This window comes from Schistosoma mansoni, chromosome 3 (genome assembly GCF_000237925.1).
Source record: "Schistosoma mansoni strain Puerto Rico chromosome 3, complete genome".
In the NCBI taxonomy this organism is placed as follows: Eukaryota; Metazoa; Platyhelminthes; class Trematoda; order Strigeidida; family Schistosomatidae; genus Schistosoma; species Schistosoma mansoni.
Window position 1 is genome coordinate 14691719 of NC_031497.1, and position 12109 is coordinate 14703827.

At 30.3% G+C, this 12109-nt stretch overlaps 1 protein-coding gene and 1 non-coding gene across 2 annotated transcripts in view; both read right to left on the minus strand.

Moving 5' to 3' along the window:
• Smp_131600 (putative cadherin) overlaps nucleotides 1-12109 on the minus strand; it is a gene marked incomplete at both ends in the record, with an annotated part of 29991 nt that overhangs the window by 7448 nt on the left and 10434 nt on the right. Inside the window, 2 exons of the mRNA XM_018799360.1 lie at nucleotides 7994-8607; nucleotides 11152-11797. Of these exons, the coding sequence (XP_018651157.1) occupies nucleotides 7994-8607; nucleotides 11152-11797 (1260 nt within the window). The remainder of the gene's footprint in view (nucleotides 1-7993; nucleotides 8608-11151; nucleotides 11798-12109) is intronic.
• Smp_tRNA_00205_Pseudo_TTG.1.1 lies at nucleotides 3390-3461 on the minus strand. The gene has a single exon. It is a non-coding gene (tRNA).

The window sequence follows — 12109 nt, forward strand, 5'->3', positions numbered from 1 at the left end:
ATCCAACGGTGGTCTATCGGTTAAGTGCTCTGGCGTGAGACTGGTAGGTCTTGGGTTCGAATCTCGCTTGCGAGGCGGGATCGTGGATGCGCACTGCTGAGGAGTCCCACAATAGAATGAAACGGCCGTCCAGTGCTTCCACGTTTTCGATGGTAGTCTAGCTGCAATTGACTCATGATCTCAACTATATAAATTACTAAAATCTCCACAAAACCCCCTTCTGATATAAATATGTGTACATAATAAACTTCAAATTACCACTTATAAGTATTCAGAATATCTGTATACATGATTATAATACGTATTTTAAACAGATTTATCACATACGCATACAATTCTCTTTGACTTCGCCGTGCATTTTGTTTTTTTAATTTCTTACACATTAAACACAGTATTTTGTCGCGCGTTGTAAGCTTTGAATCGTGAAAAGTTGCATAATTCACTATTTTGGCATTGGAGCAATGATGCCAACAAACAAGTAAATAAGTTTTCCTTTCGTAAATTTAAAGCACTTTGTAGCAGTTGAATAAATATTTATGAATATGTTAGTGTTTCTTTTTTTGTTTTTGAATACTGAAATCATAATTAAGTTTGTCCAAAAAATAGTAGACACAACAAATATCTCACAAGTAAAATATCCTAGTTTCTAGTTTAAACGTATCTGCTAAAAATGGCTTTATTTTATTTTAAGTAGGATGAATGAGTTGATATTTTGTCTAGTTGTTATTTTGTAATTCTATAATTATAAGAGTGTTTATCATTATATCAGATAATATCAAGCAGAGAAATGTTATTGTCAAACAAACATTATTAAAAGTACGATGCAATATCACTACACCAGTGACAAAACAGAATAAATCCAGTGTAACATTCATTTGGACGTAAGGAATTAACTCAGAGGTCACGGAACGTTAATTTAAATGCCTGAACATTGAAATCACATGCACTAGTTCAATAGTATTCTTATGTAATCAGAACTTATTGTCTATCTTTTGTCCATCAAAGTGATTGAGCCATGAATATAAAGTGAATTGAATGGTATGCAGTGAACTTTATTTGTAAGTAGGGTAATTTTTCAAATCAGTTTAGTTTTGAGATTTAGTCTTGTCTCGAACTGAACCTAGTTTAAAAATCATTATGAAATCAGAGAAAATAAAACAGTTGTTGCTTCTTGGTGTTTGGTACACTTTATAGTTCAAGCCGACCAGATTTGAGATTAACCCAAAAATTATAATAGCATTTTATTTTTGGTAGCATACACTACTGTCAAAATTCAGAGAGATACTATCACTCATATTGTATAATATATGGATTATATGATCAATTGCTCAGAGTGTGGAATGTGAGCTACTAGTTCAAAGATGCTACAGTCATCACAAGACATGAGATTAATAGGTTCACTCATTTATACACTATGGAAAAGCTGAAAAGAAGCACATGAACAGTGCTATATTTGTTTTCACTGGTTCTCTAGTTTCTGTTAGTCAGATTTGTAGTATACAGTACATCTAAAAAAACATTACTTCGAGTTATAAGTTAACTGGATTATTATTTTTCGAACATTTTGTGATTTTTAGTCTGTTGAAGCTCAAAAACGTTACTATGCTAATTGTCACCAAAATGTTCGTCCCTCCTATGCTTCATGTCAGCAAGTGAAAACCATTAATACTAAAATAATCTTATCACAAAAATATTTTTGTAAAGAACAATTAATCAAGATCATTCTTCAAAATTATTTAGGGTACGAAGGACAAAAGGTTTTTAGTTATTTATAAATTATTGAGAAATACATGATTTACACTTTTGTTATAAATGAATTTCTTTTTGACATTCTTTAGGTTTTCATGCTTGCGTTCTATGAACTACGAAGATATGTCTACATATTTGGATAAAAATGGATTGTTTGGTATATAATCTATGGTATTTTGAGGTTATTTATAGTTCACTTCGAAGAAGTGATTTAACTAATTCACTCAGTAGCTTGGTTCCAGTGGTTACCTACTCTTAAAGCTTTAAATTGATTAAATGCCATCTCTGTTTATTATGCTGTTATTTATAACTCAGTTCACTTCTAATATACATTTTTTAATACAAATGAAGGTCTCCGTTGAGTGCTTCAACAAACTACTATTTTAAAATTTTATAGCATACCTAGCAAGATATTATGAAGTTCTACAATTTGCAGCATTCAGCTTGCCAGTAATTAAAAACTTGTCTGAAACCCAAACGGTTGCGATCTACTGACTGACGATTTTTCGTATCATATAAAGAAGAAAATATTCCTGTGTACTTTGAAAAAACGTAGTTGCTTTATCTGAACGTATTTCGTTTGTCTCTGATGGTATTTTTATGGGGGTTTTGTGAAAGCATTTCATGATTACACAAAAACAATCTAGCACATATCTGAATATCTCCGCAATAAAGAATAATAACTGGCCACCATTAAGTTTAAAATGTTACTTTTTGGGAATAAAATATTCTGGCTAGTCGATAAAAATGAATAAGATGGTTTGTTCAGATTTATAATAGTAGTGACGTACTTTTATAATATCGGTAGATGAAAAATGGATTTCCGAAGTTTTTCTATTGTTAGAGTTTCCTCAAAGAGTAAGAAAAAATTATGTTGGTAATGCTGACAGACTGTAGGAAAGATCAGAAAAACTATATTGAAATACGAACTTGGTTTTCAGTTAAATTTTAACTACAGATCTACATCTTTAAGCCGAAATTCAAATATTCTTGATTACACTTATGTTAAATATGCATCATAACGACATACCTTTACCTCTACAATAAACAAGGTATTTTAAGTGTATTGCAGTGAGATACAACTAAATAAAAGAAGAACGTAAAATTCATTCATCATTCTCCTTACTTAGAGTTTGTACAAATATATATATATATATATATATATATATATATGAGTAGAATGTCCATGGAAATAAAAATTTCATTTTTTCTACAACAGAAGTTTATTCTATGATTATCATAGTATTTTTTAAACATTAGTCCCCAAAATGTATATGTGTTGACATGGTAACCTATATAAAATTCAATAAAAAAGCTGGCGATAAGAGTTTATTGACCTTAACTTCAAGTATAGTGATTTAATCTACTCTCATTGGCAACTGATAATATGTCATTTATTTAAAAGTATATTTTAAATCACGACCAACGCATTTCTTGGAAACAATGAACATTTTAAAAACTTCCTCGTAGTATACATGATTAAAACTTAATGAGTTTGAATTGAAAGGATTAAATTCCCATTGTTAAAACAGTATTGCATTGTAAAGTAAGATGGATAGTGGCTAGCAGTGGAATCCAGGACGCGCGTTTCATCTTATTAGGGACTCGTCAGCTGGATGTACCTGCATCTCATAGTTGATGTTCACTCTGAGACTCGAACTCAGTTCCTTTCGCTTCAAACGCCATTGCGTTATCCACTCAGCTACTGAATCCTGATGGCTACTTGCTTGTGTAATGGGGTGAAGTTTACATTCACTTAGTATTGTTTGTTTGAACCTTCCCATTAATGTTTAGGACTGCAACTGGCTATATCGAGGCACTACACACAGTATGCACATATGCCAATTAGAGACTGGCCAGTTTCAGTCCTAAACATCAGTGGGAAGATTCAAACAAACAATACCAAGTGAATTTAAAAAAGAAGTTGTTTACATTCATGTGAAAGATTATTTAAATAGCGACCACTAAATATCGAGTGTGATTAAATTAATATTCAGCTCATCTGAAACATTTTGCTTTTAAAACTTGAATAGCTAAACTTTAGATCATACATAAATAATATATTTGTAATATTTGTAATAAATAACCAAATTAATTTGGTTATTTATTCTCTGAAGAAGTGGCTTACACTAAGTCACGAAACGTCAGAAAATCTAATTTTTCTACTCATTGCGATATTACAAATATATTATTTATTTATTTATAACAATTTACCCAATACTCAATTTATTCAAAATTATCAAATCAAAACTTGGTAATGATACCTATAAACTTTAGATTCTTTAAAGTTACTAGTCTTTTTATCGTGACAGAGATATCCAATAAAGATCAATAAAAGAGAAAATGGGAACGATTAGTTACCTGATTATTTTTTACATTGAAATAAGTAATAAATAACATTTACTTTTAAATTTTGTTTAAAGTATTCGTTCCAAAACATGATTTCAAAAAAAAGAAAAAAAAATCAATATGGTGTCGTTTAGATAATTTAATCAAAATTGACTAAAATTAAGTTACTCAAGTGAATAAATATAGATGAGATTCAATGTTGTTTACGTGTCAATAAATATAATTAAATTTGTATAAAAGGTTTGAACTAATAAAGTCGGTAAAATAGTTTTTTTTTTCTCACCTACATGGATTAAATAATTTTTAAACATATTTTCCTTAAATGATATTGAAATGGCCTGTTTATGTAGTTAATTGAATATAATCAAGAGATAGTTTCATTAATTCTATTAGGAAAAATGTGATGAATGAAGTTTAGTCGGGGTGAACTTGAGAAAAATACCATCAGTTGCAATAGGTGATGGTCTCACAATAACGAGAATCTACTCAAGTAAGAGTTGTAAATAACTGGAAGTTAGTGAAATAGAGAATAATGTACTAACCCAGAGGTTTGATTATTATGAATTAGATAATTTAAGAGGTCGTGGATAAGGACTGTTAATTAGTTCTATACTAGGATGAAACAAACATTCAATATATCTTAGTCGGCTGATGATTTAAAACTTTAAAATGTATATCAGTTTAATTTGAGTTAACCGTTTCATGAAAACTGAAATATCGGAACTGTAAGTATAAACGTTTACTTTAAAAGTCTTGTCCTATTAACCTAGGAAAAGATTAACTATTGAGTATTTAAAAGTGAGTCTTCCTTACTAGTTGTGGATGACCCAAATGTAAGATAGAATTTGTCTGTTAAGTTTCCGTAAGTCGATAGAAACAAACACAATGTACAATCAAAGATCAGAACGTAAGATAATCTAATGACTCGACTAATCTTTGACTCGACTAATCAGTAGTAATCAAGCAAAAAAATATTACTAAAGATTTTTGAGCCTTTTCATAGTACACCTTCCCGTTAATCAAACCATCCCTTATTTCTACTCACGGCGAACCTCAAAGACACTTCTATTGTTTCTATTCCATCTTTATTGTGTTTTTAATCACTACTTTTGTACATTGACTTTAACTATTTGTATATATAATTGGATTGTTTACATAATCGTCTCCTACTAATGCCTCATGCCTAAAGATTATATCAATAATTATATTTTTTTACTTCATATCTACTTTCCAATTTGAAATATTTACTCATTTTATCGATCTATTTCTATTATTCTTATCAGTGACACTATAACTGTAATCTTACCAAGAATATGATCATAATTAATTATTTAATCGTTACTACTGAGAAAATTGCCTTAAGTAGCCTAATATTTTCCATAGATGAGTATAGAAATAAATTTTTATTAAAATGAAACATGATGAAAATTTAATTATAAACAATATTTTTAGGGGATATGCTTTACTGCCTATATGGTCCAGTTAGTAATTGATACTGAATCGACTTGAAGTATATTCATGACGAATATCACTTGAAAATTTTTTAGGAATATATGACTTATTCTAATTAACGTCAGATTTTCATGGAGTTTGTACTACTCAAAGTGTGTCGCCTGCATTTCATTAAGTTGTGTCTTGCTTTCTCAAGTGAGGTTTTTCATCAGAATACCTCTGTTAACATAAAAAAGATCAAGTAAATCAAACTACAAAGTAAAGTGAGAGTCCTCGATGTTTATATGAACCAATGATTCCTTCGTACTTGATGACTGCTTCATTTCGAATTCCAAATACAATACATTCGTTCGTGTTCATCTAGTAATTCTTGAATAAATTGCGTTGTTTCTGGGATTCCTAGTTTATACTATAGTTCAAATACTCCTAATTATCACAGAATCTATATTCAGAGATTTAGTGAACAGGGTAATAGGAGACATAAATATTTCTTTTCATTTAGTTTTTCACCATGGTTCTAAAATAATATATATTTATGACTAAGTTATTAAAAAGAGTGGGATGAGGTAATTCTTATAACTGAAGTAATTATCTGTATGAGTTAAAAGCATTCGGTGATAGGTCCAAGGGATTGAGTAATAATTCACAAAATAATTAACAAAATGTTTTGGTAACCAATCACTTTACCGACAATTACGAAAATATAGACGATTATTAGGATGCAAAATGTCAGAAAGATCATAGGAATCAAAGCTCTATTTCAAGCTACACTGTTACTATCTATGTCGATGGCCAAGGTAGAGGGAGGGTTTGTATCAAGTTCCTTCGACTACGAAGGTTTGAGAATATTGATTATGATAGTTTCAGTGGTATATATAAGACTATCTCGTAAACGATGCAGTTTGTGGAGGAATATATTGTGCCACCTATAATAATTTTGTTGAACGCATATAAATTCTCAAATCTGTCACCATTCACGTTCCTTTCTCCCAGTCAATCCATGTCGTCCCATGATATCTTCATATCCGGTGTTGTCCATTCCGACTTTGGCGTTTAGGTCTCCCATCAGGATGGCCAGGTCAGTTCCTAAGCAATGCGCTATGATTGACTGGAGTCTCTTATACACCTGATCATTATAGTCGTTGCTATCATTTGTGGGTGCATAACGCTGGATAACACTCTTTGTGATTCCCTCCTTCTTTGTTTCGAAGGATGCTATGATGATTATGGATACATGAAATCCCCATCCTATCAATGCATTTCGCGCTTATTTACAAAACATCAGAGCAACTCGAGTGTACGGAGCATTTTCGTCTTCGTGACCGGAGTACAGCAATATTGCATTCGTTTCACTGTCCAGCTTGTGTCCGATGGATTTCACTGATTCTAAGCACCATCAAGTTGTATCTCCTCATTTCCGTTTCTATTTGACTAGTTCTCCCTGACATTCCATTTGCCTATATTAATTGTTGCTCTGGTTGTTAGAAGGGGCGTCGGCTTCGCGACTTTCGAAGAATCTCGGCTTTCATCATTAGCTGTCATAATTCTTCCTTCAACTCGGAGGGCGGAGTTTAAACGGTTAAATTTTATTTATCTGGCTGGCGTATTTTTAGCAGCATTTTTTCCTGCGGGATGTGGTTGCCGACTCAACGTCCAACCCTCGTGCTTTACCTGAGATTGAGACCGGGAATAACTCTAGAAGAGCTAATGGCAGAGTAACTGCATTGAGTGATACAACTATTTTTTTCAACCGATTCAAACTGTATAATATTAGTGAGTTTTATTCGAATAAGTCAAAATGATTTAGTTAAAGTATTGGAAATTATTTTCGAATTATCAGAAAATTAATATTAATTAATAAATCTCATTAATAAACCCTATGCATGAAAGACAAACAATAAAACGTCCTGTAATATTGTCTATATTTCAGGTTCATTAAACAGTGAGTACATTATGAACCGTTAGATTATGAGTACTTCTAAGCTTGTTCGAATTTCAAACAAACCTACATCTATTCATTTTTACGTAAAACAATGTTAATATTTGGAACAATTCTGTACAAAAAAAATCCCCGAAATATCCACTAACATGTTGAAGGAAAAACATATAGCCTATTTTTGCTATAAGTATTTCTCAAAGTTTAAAATTGTATTTCTTCTAATTTCTGCAGTTTGACATGCCTATCTCATGTCTTTTCAATGTACATTTTCTATGTACAAGTGTTCTCTGTATAATCAGCATAATATATTCATGGTTGTAGTTAAGTCCCTTTGAGTTCATTCAGTCAATGTTAAGAAAAGTTTTGGATTTAATGAAGTTTTTGGTAGGGAATTACATACATTTTATTTATATACTAATAGTTCAAATGAAAGTATCTATCTTAATTGTAAATACATGTAGATCAATAACGGTTTACTTGTTATAAAAGATGAAATTTACTTACTGGTTGTGAATGAATACATAATTGTTGAAGTTCTGGCAATGTAGACTTAGTTAAACTATTCCATTCATAATCGTTATGTTTATTTAAAACATTTTCATCATTGAAATAGGATAATTTTCTTATTGTCTGGTCATAAACTAGATGTAAATCTTCAAACTTTTCATTTGTTACATCAATAAATTTATTATCATTATAGGAATGATTAGTATATGAAGTAGATGGATAACAAGTAGTAGAAAAAGGATTTACTGAATTCAGATCAATTTGTTCTTTAGAATTTGTAGAATACAATATACTTATTGGTTGTACACAATTATTAGCTAAAAGATTTGTAGAAATAGGTTCTAAACGTACAATTAAAGGTTGTGGAAGAACAGTAGGTTGTATAGTTGAAGAATAAGAAGAAAGTGTAGAATTTGTTGTTTCATGATGATGATTATTTACATATTGGGAAAGTGATGTATTATATTGTAATGTTGCATAATTTACTGTAGGTGTAATGTTACAAGATGTAATTGAATTATTTGGGATTTCACTTATCAAGTTGGGTAATAATGAATCAATATTATGAATATTGTCATCGTGTATGAATTTCGTTCTAATCGGACTCATTTCTGAAATAAAAATAAAATAAAAGATTATAAAAAATTGATTTAGGCGATATTCAATTGAATGGAGAAAAATATGACTACCTCTTTTACGGTATAGTAAAGAAATAATAACATAATATGGGAAATTTCTCCGTTATAATGGTCACGTAAATAAGTTCTAGATTTTATCTTGGATTTGACAGACGGTTTTTGATCTGTATCTGAATATCCACATAAGCAAGAATTGAAGACACTAAATATGACTTGTATCCTCAAATAAATGAGTAGAAACATTGTTTGTATTACATTAGCATTTATGTCACATGAAGATTTTATTGATAACCTAGTTCGTATTTTGCAGTTTTAAAATAGTTTTACTGGAAAATAAGACATCAGAAACCACTAGCTAAGAAGTATGAAAGAGCCTTTCAGCCACCTTAAATTATTTCAATTTTGAGTTAGGGTAACACAATGATGCGCCGCTTATATTTATACATTGCAGTTTGTTTACAAAGATTGAGTCATCAATATCAGATAAAAGACATGGAGTCAATTATTAGGTGACCAGTATATACGTAAATTTCTCAATGATAATTTGTCTGATAGACACTAAGTGCCTCTAGGACAAATACCACAGGATGAATAAGCTTTCTTAATATTGTTAGTACCATTTTCTGAGAACGGCAAGCTACCCCGAAACCTGGAGTGAGCATTTTTGTCATGTAATTACTACCAGCTAACATTAGTTATAATAAAAAACAACAAACATATTAACGTTCTACTAGATTGAAAGACAAATACATCCTAACTGTAGTACTTCGCATAAATTAATGAGTAGCTAATTTCAACAAATTTCCTGAATGTAACTTTGAATAATCGCAAATATCCGACAGTTCTATGTTTTTTCAGTGTCAATCAAAATATTTAAAACTGATGCAAAACTAATCCTTGTGATAAAATAATTTTCATAATTTTGAGTAATTTCAAATGAGCTAATGAGTAAATTGTTCACATGAGTCTATTTGCTAATTGAATTACATTTTAAGCATTTCGCTTGAAATTTCTCGATAATTTTATTGGTTTCATTTATGTATTTGTCCGTCATTATGTTTGAGCGTGATACGGTTCTCGAGAATAAGAGAGCATGAACTGTAGGGCATACCATAATTTGATACTGTTTTTTTAACAGGACATACATAAAGGTATAATTTATCATACATTTTAGTTGTAATCATACAATTTAGGGCAACACATCTTATAGTCCTAACGCTTTCTAATTTTTAAATTCAATGATAAAAATAGAAATTTGTTGAGATGTGTTTTATATATGGCTTTGATTCTTTATTACATTCGTTTGCTGAGAAAAGCGAAAAGAAATTGTACCATAGTGAATCTCTCCTTTTAACTAAGTGTTTCTGTGTTTGATCGTTTTACTTCGTCCCAACGTATAATAAGACTGAAAGAAGGTTGATGTACAATAATTCATGAAACTCCCTTCAGATTAACCGTCATAAAATAGGTATTCTATTTTATTTAAACTACGTTTTTACACGTGAATAATTTCAAGTATTTCCATCAATTGATTTTAACTATGAACAGTATCAATTAATATAGATAAGTTTGTGTAGTTCTTTAAAGAAACATTCTGTTCGACGAATTTTACTTCGCAGTAACTTTATAGATTTGTATTTCGTTGCAAGGTTTATTAAGAGTGGTGGAATGTCTCTGATTTGTCAATGTGACAAAACGTTTTGCAATTTTTTTATGAACTGTTAATCACACAGTCCTTGATAGTCATAATAAAATCAGATAATCAGTATAATTATCAACTTAAAATACCTTCATTCGGATTATATAACATTTTCTAGCTAGAATAACGAATATTTTGGATACAGTTAAATTATAGGTCATAGAAGTGACATAAATACATAAACTGTGTATTAGATATAACTACGACAACCGACAGTATCATTTCTTAATGAAGTTCCACAGAAATTAAAAAACCTCTTCATTCACCTTTGACATTTTTTGGTAAAACCATGGAATAACATAAGATGAAATTTAACCTTATTCCATTTTTTTTGAAAAATGTAGGGTTATTATCAGATGACTTTGTGCAGCTACTCAACGTAAAATAGTTGAAAGAGAAAAGCGAAAATCCCTAAATCTTGGCACAACTTTAATTTTGCGGGAACTGTTGCCTATCATAGGTTCTGAAAGTTTTAACATCAAAGGCTCTACCTATCGTTAGCTGTCTCAAGACTAGAGGTACTCCTTGTTGATTAATGCCATTTGCTGCAAAATATAAGTTCAGATTTCACTTTCAGTTGTATCCAAAGACCATAATCGTTAAAAAAGAGGTCATTCTGACTTTATCACTTCACTTGAAAGATAAAATTCAATCATTATTATAAGTCAAACCAAAGGACTTCAACAATCATACAGTTGTTAGTCAGTGTAAAGTTGACGTATTTATTGCGCATACAATAACGGAGTTACATTAATTTTTCTGTAGATAAATAGTCTGATTTTTCGCCAGTAACGTTTACCACTATTTATGAAACTTACTTATATTCTGGAATCCATCTTCACTAAAAGGATAATCTCCTTTGATTTCATCAAGTCCGTTGGTATCTTTCAAATTGTGGTTTACAGAATTGTTTTTGAGTTTTCTATATTTAATAATACAAGCTACAGAACACATTAAAATAATTGATAGTAGTATAGATACCACCACTGTAGACAAGATTATGTAATTATTTAAAGAAAAACGATTATGATTACTCCAATTTGAATAGGTGAGATGATCACTTTCCCAATCTTCCATATGATCAACATCGTAATCATCATCTAATTCGTAATCAAAGCCATTTTTTGTTTCTGATGGTGTGATGTTTACTGGTTTAATGTGAATTGTAATATAGGAATATTTTGATATAGGTATACCTAAATCATAAGCTTTTATTTGAATATTTATCATCTTGTCTACATCTGATTGAGAGAACTGAGTATTTAAACGTAATAAACCATTCAATGGATTTAATGTAAATAAAGAATTTTTTAAGAATTCATAGTTTTTAACTGACTGATTCATTGAAAATGAATCTTTTATAGTTTTTATTTGATCATTGTTCTTTATAATTTCCCGCGTTATTTGATGTATTTCATATCTGACAGTGCCATTTATTCCTGCGTCGTTATCAATTGCAAGTAACTGAAATTACATAAATATAAATATGGTAATAAAACAGTTTTATTCACATTAATTATATTCAATTAAATAAATTAATTTAAAGCAATTAGTCCCTTTGATAAATTTCGATATTAGCGCAATACATTTCGAACAATCTGATCACACATATACTTGTTAAGAACATTTATGTATACAAATAAATGGTCAACTAGACTGGAAATAAGGGTAAGAGGAGACAAGGATAATAATAATAAAATAATGTGAAAACAATTTGACACCTAATCACTCTGGGTAATAAGCTAATATTACCAGGGTAGGTTTAGGGAGGTAATA